The following is a 20,923-nucleotide window of genomic DNA, read 5'->3' as shown; positions in this document are numbered from 1 at the left end:
ACCCTACATGATTGTGGTACAGTGCGGGAGCTAGCGATAATAATGCCCACTCCTGCGAGTATGAATGTTTTAGTGACTCTGGAGCAAGGTCAGAGAAAGCTGGTAAAATTACATCTTCCCCCTGAAGAGCACTCCATAATGAACTCAGGCGGCCAATCTTTTTCAACCAAGGATATCGTATCCACATGTCAGGTTCTCACAAAAGAGACCTTTTTCTTTCCTGGGTATATTTCCCTCCATTTAGAGTGTAATTTCGTATAAACGATGTGGGACACTTACTCTTGTATCCGGTGTCTCCACCTAGATATGCTCATTCAATGCTGCTGTCACCAGAAATTCCATCAGGTTCTGGCAAGTTATTGTTACTTCTGCTTAGCTGTCTATCATTGTCAGAGCCCATTCCCCATTCAGTAGTAGGGACATCAGTAGCCTGGGCATTTCTTATTTTAAGGCTGCTATCTGCTTCTTTTTAAATTGAGGTTTAGTTTGGGTTTATATTCTTGTTTGATAATGTAGTCTGAAGTGCGATGTGTTTCTCTTGGCTTGCCTCGCTTTTCTGATCTGTGTTCTGACCGTCCTTCCCTCTCCGAGTTTTTTGATGAACCCTGAAAGGAACGAGAGGACCGTGTATCAGTATCCTGATACCTGTCAGGTTTTTTAATATTTTTAATATTGTCACGGTTTCTAAGATTGCATTTTCTACCAGAGGGATCTAGTCGAGGAGGCCCACCCCGTGATTGTGATGCATTCTGCTTATTATTTTTTGATTGTTTGTTATCTCATTTCTTTTTAGAAGAATCGGGTGCTTGCTTTGAGTTATCCTGTTCATCAGGATCGCTCGTTAATTGTGGTTTCCCAGGTCTAGCGCCCAAGTTATCTCAGCGAAGAATAGGTTTCTTTGATAATCTTAGGCAATTCTCACTCCTGTTGCGCAGGAGTAACTTCCCTCAGGCATTGGCGTATAGCCACCCTTGCTGCCTCCCCTTTTATGTTACCTAACATAATTGTTAATACCTAGGCAAAATTGCCTATCATTGTCATCCCCAATTCCAGGGCAGTTTCTGCCCTATACTCATTCTGTATTTGTTTCAATCCATCTGGTGTTACTGCTATTGAGAGGGTACTATGATTTCTGGTATAAACGGCAGCAAATACTGCACCTCAAGTGGTACAATCCTCTATCGGGGGAGCTATCCACATTGGCAAGCAAATTGTTAATATTCTGTGTTTTTCTGGGGACCCGTATGGTGAAAAGCACAGCTTCGAGCTGTGCTATTGAGAATGGCATTTGCTCACATTTAGAGGGTATTCTTCCCATTATCGCTTGCAGCTTTTGTAGGCTGTTACTTGTCGAAGTCATTTGAAGTTGGCAAGCCTGAGCAGCCCTCATAGGTTGAATTGTAAGTGTTTGCATTACGAACTGTGGAAGGTTTCTGTATAGTTTTAATATGTCTTTGTAAAGTGTATGTAAATCTGCTGCTTGCAATGTATCAATCTCTGGATGCAGTGTGTAAGCAGCTAGAACCAGCCAGGTTGCTCCTTCTCTGCTGAGCAGACTGAGTCTCACATTTTCTGTGGTGTGGGTGAGGGTGTCTTTAAACCAATTAATATGTAATATGTTCTTTGTATGTTAATGGGGCTTCTATGTCCACATAATTGGAGTATTCTTCAGGAGTCTCATCTTCAATGTAAGCCCGAAACAAATGTGTGCATGCATCTGCATTTGGGAATTTAAACCAAGAATAGAATACCTCTGTTCTAAATACCTCATGTGTCTCAGTCATGAAGGTAACATTTCCACCCATTGCTGGGAGGCCGTATCTACTAATTTTTATAGTAATTGCATGTCTGCAATTTTCCAACATTCGCAACGTCGTCGTGGACAGATATTGTGGAAGGAAGTTGTAAGGAAAAGAGATAAGGTTTTGAGCAATGTGGGGAACTATAATCCTTCAAGCCTGAACAAACCTACAGCCAAGACATAGGATATACCTACTCAGCTGCGGCAGATTTTACACTTCCCACTCCAGACGTCTCTGGGTAAATGTGAGTAGGGGTCTCTAGAAAGCACGACTGAACTACTCAGATTTAACTGTGAAATATGAACCAAACCAACGTTGGTGGTGGAAAATATGTTTCAAATAAACTTGTGATTATATTTATTTTTCCTTTTTTTGTACAATAAATTTTATTGGTTTTTATAATGAAAAGCAGTTCAGAGTAAATGAGGAAGGAGAAGAAAAAGATACAACCTCCGACTGTTGCATAATGTATACAATAATGTGGCACATGCACATACTGATGATGATCTACCTTGCCAATAGGCAGGAAGGAGGGTTGGAGTCAGGGATGTTACTAGAGCATCTCAGGCTAACTGTGCCCTGTAAGTAGATAGAAGGTAGTGTGAGGGAGAGAATCCCAGATCATGTGACATGGCAGAAGCATGAGTGATCACTGCAACAGAGTTACCATGCTCTGAGACAGTACTAATGCATTGTAGATGGAACTGATCTTGTGGATATTATAAAATCCAACTGCAGAAAGGGAACAATTCTTAATTTGTACCAAAAATAGTAAGTTCAGAGGCTTCGTTTTCCTTAGAAACCTGCCACCGATTATGCTGAATGCCAGGGTGAAGCAATGAATTCCAGGGCTGTCTAGTCTTGGTTCCACCTCACGCCTCATTCTTCCACCACTCTTCACTGCCTGCCTCTTAATGCCACTATTAAAGGTTATTTTTCAATCCTGCTGTACCCAGTGTCATTGTTTTACTATGTATCACTTTCTTCTTCTTTCTCCCTTTTCTCTCTGTGTCTCTATTGCTCTTGATCAAAGTCTGCAGATGAAAAATAAGTCCTGGTCCACACAAATAAGTGTTGTTGTACAGTACCTGCAACAATTGGCACAAAACAAGCACTTGGAGCCGAACCAATGCCATAGTTTAAATGAAAAATGATGAAGATGGCACTAATGAAAATATTCATATTGTCATTACTACAAGTATCAGCACAGTTATCTGCTAGTTGAAACAACTTCTGGTGCAGAAGTGTTTTGTTTATTTAAGTCTTTTGAAGTGCACCTTCATGTCGGCTTACATTCACTCGCCTTACCTGCTTCTCCTCGATTGACATTTTAATCCAGTACAGTGTGTGCTTTCAATTGAATTGTTGAAATATGCATTTCTACATGCTTTTAATACAACATTAACGGCCTAGTTCTGAGTGCGATCCCCTCTCCCTCTGGAGTTACCGGAACTTGAGTACCAGTAACTGTGGGGTATACCCATCCGATTACAAGTAAGACCCTGATGGTCCAGAGAAATGAATGAATACCATGCCAGATTCTCCTGGACATGCCTTTAGTTCATCCGATATTTCACCAGAAGACTCCATCTCCTCTCAAGTGAAACGCAAAAGATCCTTGGTCATTGCTTAATTTGAGCCTGTGGTTGGAGGTAGGCCCCCATGCTCCCCCCCCCCCCCCACACTCCCCTCCCCGGTCCCTTGGAAATCCACTCTTTGGGCACTCATTTTTTGGAGACTTATTTTTCAGCAACAGAGTTTGACCCAGAGAAAGAGAAAGAAAAACTCAAAAGAGGTAAAGAAAGAGGAAGAGAAAGCAGAAAGACCGTGACAACAGGAGAAAGGTGGGATGAAAAAGAACCTGCAAGAGTGAGATAAAAGGTTGGGGAGTGTCTGGTAGTGGATTAAAAAGACATGAAGGTGGAATCAAGACTACTCAGCCGTGGTATTCGGTAGCCCCGACATTTGATAGGACAGTCCGCGGACTTCTGAACAAAACATTGGAGCCCGTCACTTCTTCATTTACAAATTAAGCACTGCTTGTGGGCTCCTCTGGGACTCCTAATTTCTGTAGGGCCATTAAACCCCATTGCCAAGCCCTTAGGGAATTAAGAGGGCACTCTTAGTCTGATGCGCAAGGTGCAGGATGCTGAAGGAGTGGCTAGTTTACAGGAGCCTATAGTAGTCATATATGCACTCCACAAACGAATATCAATTACTTTCATCAAGAAACAAAGGAGCTGTCAGACAAGACTATTATTTCAGTAGGCATCTACCAACTCCCTCGGATGTGGGATTAATGCAATTGTTTCTGATGGCTGAAGTCAGTTGCAAACTCTAACTCCACAACTAGATTAAAATAAGGAAGCAACTTTCACTACCCTTCCTTAAAATGAATGGGTTTCTAAATCTGGCCAGTGAATATATATTTAGGCATCTATGGCCTCATTTAGAGTTTTGTGGAGTGGTTACTCCGTCACAAAGGCGATAGATATCCTGTTCGCCGAATTACAAGTGCCGTTGTATAAATACACTTTTAATATGGTGGACGGGATATCCGTAACATTTGTGACGGAGTAACCTTTCTGCCGAACTCTAATTCTGTCGCATAATTTGACATGGTATATACTGGTGCCAATATGGTCACTTGGCAGGTTGAAGGGAGCCAGGAAATCTGAAGGGCATAGGTATGAATTATGGCAAGGCGACTGAGCCTTTCAGGCTTCCTAAACGGATAAAACATGTCCCATTTCTGGATAATTGTATAATCCAGCACTTAAGCAGCAAGAAGCCGTTCCTTTGTGGGGTGAGATACATAACTATTTACTATTGATACTAATATCATTATTTACAAATGCCTTTTTATTATGCAGTATTACTACTATTATTATTATCCGGAGTATTATTATTATTATTAGTGTTAATAATAATAATAATAATAATAATAATAATAATAATAATAATAATAATAATGATAATAATCATAACAATCATAATAATAATCATCATCATAAGCATAAGCATAATAACCATAATATTATACCACTGCAGTACCCTCTGGTAACTTCATGAAATCTACAGGAATGTTTGATTTCCATGTGCATGGGATACCAGTGCCAACTAGCCTTGGACACACAGAAGCTCCTTACTGTCAATTCATGTAGCGCCTCCTTGCAATCAAGCGACAGTCAAGGAGTGATGTTGAGTGTTACAAAACATTTAAATAAATGATAACTAAAATATATTTGATGTATACTCTAAAACAAATGCCCTTTTGAAATCAAGTGTGCTCCTTGTACAAAAAGGTGGTGCTTACATTTTATGCTCAATTTGAGCTGGACTAATTTTTAAAACATTTGAAGTGGGGGTAATTGGAAAACAGAAGGAAACATGTGAAAAGCTGCTTGTTCACCTACATTGGGAATTTAGAGATTTAAAAAAAAAAAATAGAATTAGGAATGCCAAATTGCTTTTATATTAATCAATTCATTTGTTCAAAGAGATTTAACGCCTAATCTAGAGTGTGGAGCTCAGTCTGTACTACATTAAGGTGACAGCGTAAAATACTCTGGAGCCCTGATGGAGTAACTGTCCTCTGCATTTAGCGATGTCTGTCGGACCTGCAGTCATATCAAGTCATTGACAGGAACCACTGTCATGGCGGTTCCTGTAAAAGTGTTAACAAGTTTGATGGATGGTACTGCCAAATTGATGAACGTTTTTTTTTTAAAATATATTTTATTGGTTTTACAAAGAAGAACACTTCAATTGGCATTGTTGTGGCAGTGCATACGTCGCAGAATTATAACATAGTAGCAGTCGTTTGATAATATTGATTCTGTATTCAGAAGGTTCAATCTAACAAACAACCAAATTGACGAAAATTCATCAAACTTTTAACATGTGTTTGGTTTTTAAAAGCAAACTCTCAAAGCTGCAGTGTATTTTTGAAAAATCAAAAATAAATGACCCCCACACGATTCCATAACAAAAGAAATTTTATTTTTAGGCTCTAATCTCGACAAAGACGTCCTCTTCCATACTGCCTGTCGAGCGATTCCTCAAAGTAAACTGTATTTTCCTCTCATATCCCCACTGCTCGCAGAGCAGAAAAAATAGAGGGAAAAAAAACGATAATAACCTTCTTATTATCATTTTGTTTTTCGTTGCTACTGGGCTGGGGTAGGGCAGGGCGGGGCTGGGGTCGTAGAGGGAGGAGGTGTTTGTGCACTCCAAGTGCACATGACTGCTTGGCCGGCAGTCTCGGGCCGGCCAAACAGTCATTCACACTTTGCATCTTTTCCACGCCCCACCAGGCTGTAATGCACAGACTGGTAAGGAACATGCACAGGGTCCCTGTCCCCGTCTGAGCGTCGAACCATGGCGCTCAGACCAATCACAATGCTGCATTGCAGTGTTGTGATTAGCTATGGAGAGTCTGGGGTCTTCCCGGTTTGGAACTCCCAAGAAGAGCGGGAATGCGACTGGGGAGATGGCGGCTGTTTTAAAGGTAAGTGTTTATTTTTATTTTTTCTTAGTTTTCTTTAACCCTCCGCCCCTCCCCCCCACCATCCCCGTTCCCTGCTAGCCGCCACTGCTTGATAATGCTGGCGCCAAATGTCCCAAGCACCAGTGCAAAATTGCTCAGTCACCGGTGCAATGCAGGTCGTCCCACTCTTGCTTCATTTGTTGTGATTGTATTTTTTTACTTAGCAATTTATGAAAACTTGACATTATTCTAGTAGGAGGAACAATAGATTTGGGGATATTAAGGAGAAAAAAATCATTTAAAAAGCTGGCTAATTATCCAGAACAAGGATTGGGAGAGCACTTACTGGTGGAAGAGTACATTGTGCTGCGGACACATTCCCAGGCTCTGCCGGATAATGTCCATGTGGCTTTGGATATCTCTGCCGCGGACGAATACTGTGCCAGATGAGGGCGGATACAGGCCCGTTATGATCGATCTAGACACAACAAAATACAATGAAAGAAATATGCAATTAGCCATCTAACATTTTTACAAAAACAGGCATTCTTCCACTTAGCCACTAGATGGCACAAATGCGCCTCCAAAGTATATCTAAAACAGTTTGATTGTATTTCCATGTTGTGTGCAGGTTCTGGTTGTGTGTCAACAAAGCAAAGGTGACACACCGGTCTCGTCCCTATTACTCGTCATGGGACCTTGTGGCATTCAGAAATTTCTAAGCATCGCACGTGGAAGTAAAGCAGACCATCTTTTCGAATTTATCTGACGTAGGTGCGCAGGTGGATGCACAAGAGGAATTGCTGGGAACTCTGAAGCAGTGCTTCCAAACTTGTTAGAACCACGACCCACTTTTTAGAATGATACACGTTCGAGACTCACCTAGCTTTCATGGACATGAGGCCGGCAATCGTGTGAGAGCACGATGTCATTGACAGACAGCACATTTTCCATAAAAAATAGGCACAAAAGTTGCCCAGACAGTTTTCCTGATAAAACTATATTTCGTACAAACGACAACGTGTGGAAATCAGGGTTCAGTGAATGTTTATCATTTGCGCCTCACCAAATGAAGTGTCTTGATTTTTTTTGATCCTAGTAAATTCTGTGGGGCAGATTTACAAGCCCCGTACGCCATCTTTGCGCCGCCATTGAGTCACTTTTGTGACGCAGCGGTGGCGCAAAGCCAGCGCCATGCTGCGGGGTATTTACAACGTGACGCATCTAAGGAGATGCGTCACGTTGTAAAGCCCTGCGCCACATGTGGGCGTTCCGGCGCAGGGGGGGGCATTCCGGCGCAGGAACACCTCCTAAAAGTGGCTGAGTGAAATCTACAAGATTTCAATCAGTCACTTTTACGGCCATGCTGCGTCAAAACCCTGCGCCTGCTTGAAGCAAGCGTAAGGATTGACGCAGCATGTTAGGCACAGAGGCACCCCGAGCCTTGCTGGAGCCTTGCTGGAGCTGTGTCGCGCTTGCGACGCAACTCCAGCAATGCGTCACCTTTACGGCAGCAGATGCGTCACGCATCTGTCTAATCTTGCCCCTTGGAGCGCCGCATTGTAAATGCGGCGCATCCATGGTGGCGCAAGAGGTGTCTGCCGTGACGCAAAATAACTGGCGCATCCCTGCTGATATGAAGGGATGCACCAGTTATTGTAAATCTGCCCCTGTGTTTTAATCACACATCAGAATTACAAAAAAAGGTGCCCAATTTGTTTGCTTTCCTAACTGCTGAATGCGTAAAGTTCATTTACAGATACAGACACGATGTTGTGGGTTACAAAAAAATGAAATCCTACAGACTTTCCATTCACACACCATGTACCCCAACAAGATTGGAACAAAATTCACTTTACATTTCTTTCGCGGACTCCAAAGTAAGACGATTTTGTAAACACCACTGCTGTAGTACTACCTGGAACTGAAGGGAACTACTTTGTGTGCTGATGTGCTCTTTGTGAAAGGGCAGCAAGCCACAACTCAGTGAAACCCACCAATGGCTGGAGTGGGCTGGCACATTGCCCCTTGATGCATGCTGGAGTGTATGGAAATACAAAGTGAATAGCACAACCACAGAATAATGGACGAAATCTGGCTGAAAACCCTTATAAGATCAAAAGGTCTTGGTGAACACAGACTTAAAAAAGCCAGTTGGTCTGGGGAGGCAGGCAGGCAGGGAACACTGCTCTTAAGTACTTTCGGATTGAGTATCTTTAACAGTCTAGAAAGCAATGTCTTCCGGGACTATATGACATGCACGTTGTGCTGATACAAAAAAATATAGCAAACCAATTGTCTCCATTTGCTGTTTCTGTATTAGGAGATTAAAATAAGGTTTTGCACCACAGCAGAAGCACATTGCATTTTTTGCTGTGTTTACATAATGAGCAGATGAGTAAATCAACTATATTTTCAAATATGAAAGAAAGGTGGCCAACATGTGTTGCTTAAAGAGCAGTGCATCATCAAGTGTTTGTACTATGGCCCTGTTGCATGTTATGAAAAACATTACTCTTTTCATATATGAATGTGTTATTGAAAATTAAGTTCACCAAATGGGAATTAGCTTACCGTTACTCTGGGTTGAGATTCATAGATTATTAATAAACCAAAGTACTAGGACTTGATTAAATCTATTCTCAGTATTCTCAAGGTGTAACCCATGCATTTAACCTGGGGGTGACCTAACGAATGGTATTAAAAAGAGATAAAGATGATTAATAAACATTTTTTTGCCCCAACACTCTTTTTAAGCAAAACTATTTTGATCAACAGTAAGTGAACGAAAATCGTCATACCTTCTATTCTTCATCGTAATGTGCAAATTAACCTAGAGTAACGGTAAGCTAATTCCCATTTGGTGAAATTAATTTTCAATAACACGTTCATATATGAAAAGAGTAATGTCTTTCATTATTATTATAGAAGCTCTAATCTCCATATCAGTACGGTGGCACGAATGAACAAAATCAACATAGTTTGGCTTTTATTTTAAGATAATCATAACCAATATTTATTCATACACACAAAACTATGTGGTTTTGGAAGTGACCATTATAGCAGAAAACTCATCCTCATATATGGTTTTTCCTCCATGTATAAAGGTATTTATAAGTTGAACATCCTCAAATCCCGTATAGCAAAAAAAGAAAATTGCTTCAAGGGAAGGTCAAGGGATAGAAAAACTAGCTATAAAAGTTTATTAGGTATGTGTTTTGATTATATGTGTTGATCAGGCACTGTTATTAAGATACATGCATGATAAGTATATAAATGTTCACTAGGAATCGAGTGTCGTATTATGTATGTGCTGGGGGCTGCATTTTGTATTTGGGTATGTTCTTTGATAATAATGTTTTTTGTTAATAATGCTTTAAATAATCATTGTTTTCCTAGAAAAGATTTTAAACAACTGCCAATTTTGTTAGTATTCATAGATTGTTGTATATGTTTGGTGTCAGTATCACATGAAAACAATAATGAATGATGATTGTTTCTGTTGTTTAGAAGATTGTCCTGAAGAAGGTGAAAGATCACTCAACCACCGAAACTCTGCGTCGACTTCTCTCTCTCTGTATAAATATTTTTAATTTGTTTTTAATCTTGCTATATGCACAAATGCTGAATAAAATGTAAACGATGTTTCCCATCTCTGACACTTACCACGTTCAACAAATGCACACAAAAGATTTTACTCGTAGATAACAGCACTTTAAAATGTACCAACCAATCTTAACCCACCACCCTTTATTTAAAATGTTGTCCATTTGCGTCACTTAAGAGCTCAACTACACTTTCCCTACTGTTGCACTCCCTGGAGTTGGAATAGTAATTATTACAACCCCCCCCCCACTACCAACAGTTTCCCTACTGTTGCACTTACTGGAGTGGGAATAGTAATTTTTACCCCTCCGCTATACATCGCATGCCATTACAACACAGTTGTTACAACAACCGCATTGTTACATCGCATACCATTACAACGCAAGTCGTTACAACGACTTGCTGTAGGGGGCACGCTGGATTTTGGAATATCATAATTTATTATTCCAATTCCAGTCTGTGCAACGGTAGGGAAGGTGTTGAATTTTAAATCCAACACCTTCTGCCCCCTACAGCAAGTCGGCGTAACGACTTGGGTTGTAATGGTTTGCGATGTAACAACGCGGTCGTTGTAACGATCGCTTTGTAACGGCATGCGATGTATCACATGCGATGTAAACGATGTTTCCCATCTCTGAGACTTACCATGTTCAACAAATGTACACAACAGATTTTACTCGTAGATAAGAGGACTTTAAAATGTACCAACCAATCTTAACCCACCACCCTTTACTTAAAATGCTGTCCCTTTGCATCACTTAAGAGCTCAACTACCCTTTCATTTGTGGAACATATATGTAGATTTACAATAAGAAACTTACTTTAAAATCTTATTTTCAGATGTTACAAGAGATGGCCTATATTTGAATAGCTAAACTATACCTGTTCCATCACCAGGGAACACTTTCTTTAATGCTTTACAAAGAAATGCATTCGGTTTGAATACATCATCGCTGATATTAACTTGATGAGGCCCATATACAAAGGACGATACCATAAGAGTGTGTCGCGTGTTAGAGCAATCTTTCCATTCTCAATGCAGGTTTTGCACATCAAGTATAACTGAATATGTATGAATTCAAGCATTCATTTTAAAATGTTGACTGATGCATCAACTCAAGATTCACTTCTGCTTTGCAAAGACAAAAACACTTAAAACATAAATGTGCTCAATGGAAATGAGTGAATTTTCCAGTCAAAAGTAAAGTACATACCACACATATATTAATATGCATTCATATATGTGCACAGTGTAAAATATACCTTATCAAATCAAGCATTTATTTATTTATTACATTTATTGTAGCACTTTCAATCAAAACGCTACTTAAAATAATAACAGTACAAAACTGTTCGATATTTGTTTTGCATTATTATTTGTATACAGTGCTTTGAGTAAAACCACTATAATAAATTCAATAACTAAGTAAATAAATGTGTGATTTTCTTTTTATAAGGTGCACTGTATGCTCTACGTACATATGCATATAAAACTAATGTGCACTCAAGCGTTGACTGGACAATTGACACATTCCCAGTAAGGGTATGATAGGGTTGTGACATGTATCCTTGCAAAATGGCAGCATCATTCTAATTAGCCAACAAACTACTTTTCTACGGCTTGTTGCTTTCTTTATGAGCTCAATGGAGGACTATGCATGTGTACGATGCCTCCTCGTCAGTGCTGTACAAAATTAATCAATGAGTAGCGTATGCGTATAGTCCAGTGACCTGCGATGGTATGGTCATTCCCAAGTTGACTCCAGAGAACAATGTTTCATGACTATGCGTGAACACCGCACCCAAAATCCTCTGAGGTTTTGAGACTATCTCATTTCTGCACTGAACCACTGCCCAAAAATCTGTTGGCTTTGTACTAGTGAATACAGTTGTTGGCACTTGAATTTTTGGCTATATTCTGATGTTAGGGAGAACATTCCAGAGGCTCTTTTGGAACTGGCTAATGGTGTCTAATGGTGCTTTTTAGTTTCATCTATATTCTTTTTTAAGTAGTGGGATTTCCTTTTACGCCAAATGTGAATGATGCCAAGGCCTAAAAATGCCCATGATGCAACTGCACCTAACAAAAACCATTAGCAATTGGTCAACTAAAATTCCACCTGGGTAGTAAATAAAGATAGATATGAGAAGTAGGAGTACATACAAGGTTGTTGTCTTTCCCGCTCCATTGTGACCGAGGAAGGCCGTGATCTGGCCCTCATAGAACGTGATGTTCATTCTATCCACAGCTGGCTTGTAGGTGTTCGGGAAAACTTTCACCAGGTCTTGAACCCGGACTCCAGCAATCATACCCGGTGGCTCCGGCTCGAAAAATGGGTTTGCTTAAAAAAACACAACATGAAAGAGGTTAAAGGAAAAACAGGAGAAAAAATTTAAATGACTTTTGTAGTGCTATTTTGCTGGGAGTAGAGTTGTATGTTGAATGCCAGCTTGGAGGATAGAGATGTGTGTTGGATAATTGGTTGCATGACTAAAGCTGAATGAAATGAATGTGGTGGAGGTTTTAGCAAATGGATAAATGAGTGAGAGATGAGCGTATTGACGAATCGAACATCTAGTAAAAATACAGATTTATAGTTACATGCTATTGCAATTCAACAAGTTATGAGTTATACCAAACTTCCTTCTTCTGGATGGACAGAGGTTTTATAATTTTAGGTAAACTACCTTCCCAGGAAGTGGTGCCAGACAAATATCGTATGCTTGCCCCTTAGTGCACCCCTGGGCTTTATTTTTAAATAGTCCTCATGGATAAATGAGCTGCACAAATAACCAGCTACTTAAACTAGTAAAAGCTAAAGACAGACTAGTTTTTCAAAGTACAGTTGTCAGGTTGGATTGCAAAGCCACAGGGGGTGCAAGGAGCATGGCAGGGGTCCCAACTGCTGCTCTTAGCTCCTGCTAGATGATTCAGCAGGCCAGTACCTCAAGTGCTAAAACGCTCACTTATGTCAGAGGAAAGCTAGCGGCTACAGACTGGTGCTAACAGGTCTCTTCTTGCCATCAAGATACAATGTTTCAGTCTTGGTCTTTCAGTTCTTTCAAGCCACAGTAATCTGGCATTTGTAGTCCAACTGGTTCAATTAAAGTGAACCACGACTGCAACTCCCAGAGGGCATTGGGCTGCCATGCCATCCTCACTCGGGTGCAACAATATCACAAAAGATAACCATGAGCAGATTTCTATCAAGTTGTGTGCAACAAGTCAATTTGATTTGATTCAAAAACTTTATTTGTCACAGCTAAAAACAGCCATAAAATAGCAATACAGTATATCATCAACAAATATAAAACATAAAATGCACTGGTAAGAATAAAAACATGCAATTCAAAAACAGCCGTGTCTTCCCTCGTATTAAGGTTTAGCATATATTACGTTTCCTGAGGTGTACGACCCCCTTATAAACAAAAGTGCAACATTAAAACATACAGAGGGGTCTTCAAGGGCAAACAGATAGCTTAGTGCAATTTTGTGATCTCTAATATTCTGTGCAAGAAGAATTGGTTTAAGATAATTTCTTCTTAGATCCTCATAAAAATCACTAAATAATAATAAAAAGTGTTGTGTGCTTTGCTGAGACCGTCCATTGCAGGGACAAGGGATCGTATCCAGCAGTCGTACCTTCATTTCAGGCGAGGCAATTAGGTGATGTACTGTGCCCAAGCACAACCTAGTCAGAGCAAAGTGGGGCTGAATGTTATTCACCCAAAACAAGTAATATTGAGATTCAACCTGTAAATCAATCAACATGCAAAAGGGCAGAGGAGTTGGCCTAACGGTTAGGGCGCTCAACCCAGACCTGGGGGAACCGGGTTCGAGTCTCGGTAACAACGCTAAACATCCTGTGATTCTGGGCAAAGCACTTAATCTCCCCGTGCCTAACAAAAAAAAGAAAATGAATGTGTGTCCTCATATAACGTAACTGGTGCTATGTAAAGTGCTCTGATACCTGGTTGGATTCGGGTCAAGTTCGCGCTATATAAAACTCTACAAAAAAAAGAAAAACTATTGGCTTATTCACTCCATTACACATTTTATGGTCCCTGCCTATATTAAACTAATGCCTTAATAATACTCTTATCAAGGGATAAAAACCTGTGTGGATCTTGCAAATCAAATATTAAATAGTGTTCTAAAAGATTCACATATATAAGAAAGCCGAGGGATATTAAAAGCATGATCCAACACAAGACAATCTAAAATAACTGATTTGACAAAACTTGTTTCAGCTTTAGACCAGATAGAAAGCCAAAGTATTAAGGGTTTTAATAAAAGTAGATCTGCAACACGTGCAACCCAACCTCTTAATGAACAATCAGGGATGATGCAGAGGCTGGTAAACAAAGCAAACACTTTGAAAAGGAACTCTCCTCTACATGAAGGGAGTTACTAGAGGTGTAACCCCACAGTCCTCCCCCAAATGTAGCAGTAGACAACCCTCTTGTCTTATATATAGATCATCTCATTAATCAGTCAGTGACCAACGTATGAGAAAACCTAAAACTCCCCTCACAATCTGCTCATCTTGGATCTAACATTTCAAACCTATTAGGTCCATGTGCCGCTGCTCGAGAAAAGGCCCCCTAGGTAACAAAAAGAGTTTACTCTAGCTATTGGCGAGCCCCAAATTAAAAAAAAATCTTTACTTCTGGACCTTTTTCCCGCAGACCATTGTATACGTTTTCGATTTATTAATCACAATTTTCCTAGATTACATAAAGGCCCCAAATTCATTCATTATTTTCTGCAGCAACAGGTCATTTTGGGGATGCTCCACGTAGCCGGCAACTGCCCCCAAGTCACGAGGATGCTTTTTACCCACTCTTCGTTTTGCAGGCAGCAACAGCACTAAGCATGATAAACCTTAGTTTCACTTTGCTATACAAGCCTCAGAGGTTTAGCAATGATAGCTGCAAAACCAGGACTGGCTGAAAGTCATCTATATTGCACTGGCTAGCTGAGAGCTATATCCGCTTCTTGTGCAAGAGCTGTGCCATTTACACAGTTTTAGAACATCAAGCGCAGTTTAATCAGAGCACATATTTTAAAATAATTAAGATTGTTGAAATAATTGCTTTTCCTAAATTTTCTTTTGTGTTGTAGCCATTTGGAGAAGCATCTCCAGACTCAAAATTCAGTATTTATAATAGTTTGCACAGGAGTAGGTTTAGAGAAGCCTTAGTGCAAATAGAATTCGTAAAGATTTGCTCGTGTGCCTCGAAGATGCTCCAGACCTTCCAAGATTTGCTGAGGTTCCAATCTTTAGAAACGCATGCTTTTCCTTATTTGCACCACACCAATGCCGTGTGAATACGGCCCTCTGGTGTAACATTCTTTTCTGAGACGCATATCGGGAATTTGATCATTACATCATTCTCGACCCATCCTTGACTTCCTTATTTACATAACATCCTATTATTTGTTTACCACTTGTTGTTGTAAGACCTAAGGCTGACGCCATTGCATCAGGCTCACATTGCACCATTACACCAGGGTCATTTGAGCTAATCTGGACTGCTCACCTCACCATCTCGAGCTTCAAAGCTGAGACAACAATGGCTTGCTCAACAGGTGATGTGGGAACATTCGTGTACGGCTGCCCTGAATTGTCCGAGTTGTGGGCCAGCTAAGGTTACCAATTCTCCTGCCTTAGGGAAGAAAACCTTTGGGAATTAGACCCATTTTTTAGAAAAGGCAGAGTTGCCTGCAGGCCTCATGTCAAGAGGAACAACTAATTGCAAACCCGGCTTTTCAGTGAACAGTGACTTGCATCCTGGGATTTGTTGATCAATGCAAAACTACAAGTCCCTACATGCAAGGCGCCTTCTTAAAAACTGGTTTAAAGTATTTTTTTTTAAACACATAGTACAAATGAAAGCTTTGCACAGTGACGAAAAGTTACCAGTGAAAGCCCCAAATTCCCAACATACTTAACAGCGAAAATCCACAGTATCTGAATAAATTCAGCCGTAAACCATCCAGTGCCACCAGTCTCCCAAGTTCATCACAACAGGCCTAATGGCCATGGGAAGGGAATGGTAGAAGGGCCTCAAAATCCGCAATTATTTAAGGGAACCGTCATCTCCACAGAACCAGATTAACTCTCACGTAAACAATCTCGAGCAAACCTGAAAGTTGGACATAATCAAGAAATCAGTGATTCTATGCATTCATATATGTTGTGCCTGTTGCTCTCTAACCATACATACACCTGCTCTAATGCTTATGTGTTCTACGCCTCACCTCTTTCCACTTCAGTTTTACATCGAGGCGCAGCAACAACACATGATAACAGCACAACTCTGGTCCACAAACAGGATCAACCCACTACCCGTATAGGTCATATGACGAGCTCACACTTTTCCATCTATAGCACTCCCAAAGGGTGGTGAGCTAGCCATTCGCAAATACACCTCAGCGCCCTATCAATGGTATATGGTGCTCTATAAATGAAACTACAATACCTTTATAAGTCTCCTCATCTTTATCTTTTCGCTCTTTCTCTTCTTCATCTCTTCTTTGCTTCTCCTCTCTCTCTCGTGCCTCTTCTTTCGCCTTCTTCTCTATGTGCTTGCAGGCCGCTGCGTCCTGGCTGTTCTTCTCACAAGCATTATTATGCTCTTCGTCCTTGACGTACTCATTTTGGTATTCTTGATTCTCTACAGTGGACATATTAAGAGTGTGATACGTTAAGAAACTGTTATCAGAAAAGATCGGCAAATGTGCTCTCATCTGTGTAAGATAGGCTCAAACATGGTAGGAGAGACATTGTAGCCTGAAAATAAGGTTATAACATGACTCCATACAAGAGGGAATACATTACTCTAATAACTAGGCTTTCATTTAACAACCTACTGTATCCTGGGAATAGTAGGTCTAGCTGGCAGTGCCAAGATTTACCAGATTTGAATGGATCACATGAATGACTGCTCTGTCCTCTATTTTGTTCTCCGACATGAACAGCAAATAGAGGCTTCCATTTCATTGCAGTGGAAGTCATTTAGACTTTATACATGGGGAATTCATTTCAAATTTATAGGCACGGGTTTTAATGAAATCCTTCTCACTAAAAGCTACCTGTTGCTCTGGATGAAACATCGAGTCGAACCTTCATGACTCCTAGGGGTTGGTCACCCATGATGACTGATGTGCGGATAAACACAGGCTGTGAATGTTGCCTCTGAATCTAGGGCACCTTTCAGGAATCAGAGAAAATCAGAGCTGTGTAGAAACCAGTGGCAAGGTGAAGTGATTCCCTTGCCTCACCATTGAGCAGGGCACACTTTAGGCGAAAGGAGAGTGGGCCTGAGGCAAATTAAGGGGAGTTTGATGGAAAGATGTAGACAACGCTCTTCATTTAGGCCGCCAGCTCCCTCCAATTACCAGAAATCACCATTTTGGACCTCAGAATGGAGGATAATATTCCAGCAGAGATATACCGGGTACTTTTCAGATGCTGTTCCCAATTCTAGGACCTTTTATGTAGACATTTTGTGGAAAATGTCAGCGAAAAAAGTTTTGGGTGTTACTGGATGTGGTCCCGCACTCAGTAAAACTCTTAATCGAGCAGGGTTGTATCTTATTCTCTCGAACAATACTGCTTTGCTCAACATATGTGACTTGAATGGGTCATAAACAACATGGTTATAACTAAGGCAGACAGACATTGAAGCAGATCCATTTTGAATACTACCAAACTATGCAGAAGAGCTGATCTTCTTGACGTATCGGAACTTAGACCAAATGCCAGTCGCAAGTAATTGGTCTCACTCTGTGCTCCAGGCGCCAGGCCATTATGGAAGATATCTGGTCCCGGATTGTGGCTGGATAAAAGCATGGCTAATAAAGGCAGGTTTATGCATGGCGGGTTCTTTCTAGCACTCAAGAGGTGGTTCCAGGTGGACTTTGACTTGGTGAAAAACAGCCATGCATCTTGGCAAAAGGCCTATTCCTTGTCCGAGTTGTCATGATGTTGGATTGTTCGAAGTGTGGGGCTAGCCCCAAACCAGCATTGGCTCAACATGATTCCCCTTTAGCAAATACTCCTCCTCTGTTGACTGCTAAAAACCCTTTCACTTTCACTTTGGAGAATCATTGTTCTGTCCTGGCATGCATCACCAAACTAACCCGCTGGCCTGCAATGAATTTCATCTCCTTTGGAAGACAAAATAATGTATGCCCATGTGATATAAGAGAAGTCCACTTAACTGGTACTGGCCCAACTCAAAAGATGCAATTCCATAACAGTAGCCCTTTGAAAAACACTATGCCCCCTGCCTTCTCAATCCAGTCATTAATAACTACCCCTGAATGCCATTTTACAAATCTGATACAACTATCCTCTTTGCGCAGGAAGCTCTCGCTAGAAATAAGTAGCGAGTCTTCTTGAACATTACTTAGTCTAAATTTCTTGCTTTTTTCTCAGACATTAACTCGACATCAAATGTCTAGCTTCACAGAGGTCACCAGACTTAAACCTTTCCTAACGTCACTACTCCTTATCTTTTACTTCAGCGCGCTCTCTGATTCCCTCACTTTTTCTCTCTGTCTCCCGAAAAACCTGTTTGCCAGGAACCTCACCTGGGCATTGCCCTCAGGAGGTACGAGGCGGAGGCTCCCTTATTAGATTAAGTTCCACTTCCGGTTCTACTGCACAACGCTTTGCTGCCCATTAGATTAGTTTGGCAAAGACGTTGCTCAACCCTTGCAAGCTTTTTACAAGCCGAGGAGTGTTTTTTTTTTTAACATCTTCGTCTCTGGACGATGTTTATAAAGCTAAAGGCCCCCATCTCTAGCAAAGAAAGTGATAATCTCTCTGGGGAGTCAGTTTCTAAGCACTAGAATGCCAGAGTGTGTAGGTATACACTTCGAAGAAGGGGCCTTGGGTTATGAAACAAAATGGTAGTGGAGGAAATATTGAGAGGGTAAAGATCTATTATCAGATTGTGCTCACTCTCTATTACAAGTAGGTGTTACTGCCTGCTTCATAGGGCATTAACAGGAGTTAACATCCTCTGAAGTAAAGGGTAATTAGCTGTTGATAACACCTGACATCATGTGGCAATACAGCTATCACAACTCATCCTCCTATTCACACCTGCCTAACACCATCAGAAAAACATACCTATCCCCGCTGTCTACCTAATGTTTCTGGAACTGAAACTATAAGATGCGAGGAAACAACAGTGACAGTGTATTAAGCGTCCTGATTGGCTGAACCAATCTCAGTATTCTATAGTGTTTCATCTGTGGAATCTCTTCGCTCAGTAGCTTGCACCTCTGGTTTTTAGATAGATGTCACAGGATTGATACAATTCCCATAGCTTGTCCCAATAGGATTCTGGGCAAACGTGTATATAATTGTGTATATAACTGTATGTTAACTGTTAATTTGGGCTTGCCTCCACCGCACGAATATACCACCCCCACTGCCTCCCGCCCCCTCCCCAAAACCCTGGCGCCCAAGAGGGACATGCAGACCTGCGCTGGATTCAGCAAATAAAATAAAATAACTCTTTAAACTAAAATAAGAGAAAATATGCTTATGTTTTACGTTCATTTTTGCGGACTGGTGAGGTGCAATGTGCCTGCAATCAGTCAGCAAGGGGAGCACACCATTACATATATAGGGGTGGCTGGTGGTTTTGAAAGGTCGGAGGGTTGCCAAAATTAATCTTCTAAAACATTCCGTATGGCCCTTAATCACTACCACAAATCCCCTGGGGCGAGACAAATATTCAAGGAATTTTTCAGATTCCTCGCTTTATTAGCTGACTGACAAATGTAGGCAGCCTAGATTCCATACTTCTGTGCTGTCAGTTCCAAGGTACAGGGCCTTCTGGTATCTGTCTTGCGAGGTCTGACAACTTCAGCCACTCTTGACTTTTTCACAGGAAACACTTTTCAATTCTGTTTTATTATTGCACAGCTACAATGTTAAAAGTAAAACTACAAGTCCCAGAATGCAAGCCGAAGTTAGCTACAACGCCAGGACTGGCTGTATGGTGCCCCAATGATGTGGGACACTTGGCAGCGGCGCCTTCCCAATGAAGGAAAGCTAGATCAGTGCACTGGGCACAATGCAGGGGTGCAGTGAATGTGCAAGAGCTCACTGGAGGGCTGGTGACGTTGCTAAGGTACTGAGGCCTCTGTACCAACCCTAGCTTTGGTTCTTCACCAATTATTGTGTGAATCTGGGTAGATCACTTGCTCTTTGTGTGCTTCAAATTGTAAAAATGCATTAATATAAAAAATGCTCCATGAAAATATGCAAAACTCAGCTTGGTGTACATGACCTTCATTTATTTTGACCCCTCCACTAAGGTACAGCACCTTTCTCTCTACATAAATACAGATTTTGTCCAAACTAGAGACCCCAGAGTCAACTCAGCTTAAAGTATACCCTACTGCAAAATGACTATTGTACAGTAATTACAGTTAATGGATCTCTGGATCCCTACTACATGCGCCTAGAGTCAAGTCAAAAGCAGACATTACTGTAAATAAGCATATAGGATAAATGCATGTCATGTCACGATAAACAATTGCAAAGGATCTATCTTGCATGCAGGAATCAGAATCCATTATAAACCAACCCCAACATAATGTATCCAGTCGAATTATTAAATATCCTGTGTGGCAACCTACTTTTGGTATGTACAGCATTTCTTGCCTGAATGCTCCAGGGTGTGGGAATAAAAAAATAAAAAATAAGAAAGAGGAGACTGCCGTTCTTCCTCCATTAGCAGTTTCGAGAGCACTCATGTTTTCCTTATTTAAAACAATGTCTGTCTTTTGTCGCTTTCAGTTGGCGGTGTTATTTACCAGTTCTGTGGCACTTTGTGGTATTTTGTTTGCTTGTAGACGTTGAATGTATAAAGCCATATATGATTAAAGCTGTTTATATTGTTGTACCGGTGCCTTGGTTTGAGCCGCCCCTCCATTTAGGCGTAAATGTTGTAAACATATCCAACCACACATGGTATAAAGTACAAAGACCTAGCA

The 20,923-nt window shown here is 40.9% G+C and overlaps 1 protein-coding gene across 2 annotated transcripts in view; it reads right to left on the bottom strand.

Moving 5' to 3' along the window:
- The window catches only part of ABCA4 (ATP binding cassette subfamily A member 4), a 1,118,748-nt gene that overhangs the window by 511,258 nt on the left and 586,567 nt on the right, over window positions 1-20,923 (bottom strand). For both annotated transcript variants that reach the window (XM_085601480.1, XM_085601481.1), the window contains exons 20-22: window positions 16,384-16,578; window positions 12,062-12,239; window positions 6,638-6,769 (exon numbers count right to left, since the gene is read on the bottom strand). In XM_085601480.1, coding sequence (XP_085457606.1) covers window positions 6,638-6,769; window positions 12,062-12,239; window positions 16,384-16,578 — 505 coding nt within the window. The remainder of the gene's footprint in view (window positions 1-6,637; window positions 6,770-12,061; window positions 12,240-16,383; window positions 16,579-20,923) is intronic.

This window comes from Triturus cristatus, chromosome 4_2 (assembly GCF_964204655.1).
Source record: "Triturus cristatus chromosome 4_2, aTriCri1.1, whole genome shotgun sequence".
Taxonomy (NCBI): Eukaryota; Metazoa; Chordata; class Amphibia; order Caudata; family Salamandridae; genus Triturus; species Triturus cristatus.
This window is presented reverse-complemented; position numbering and strand designations above follow the sequence as displayed.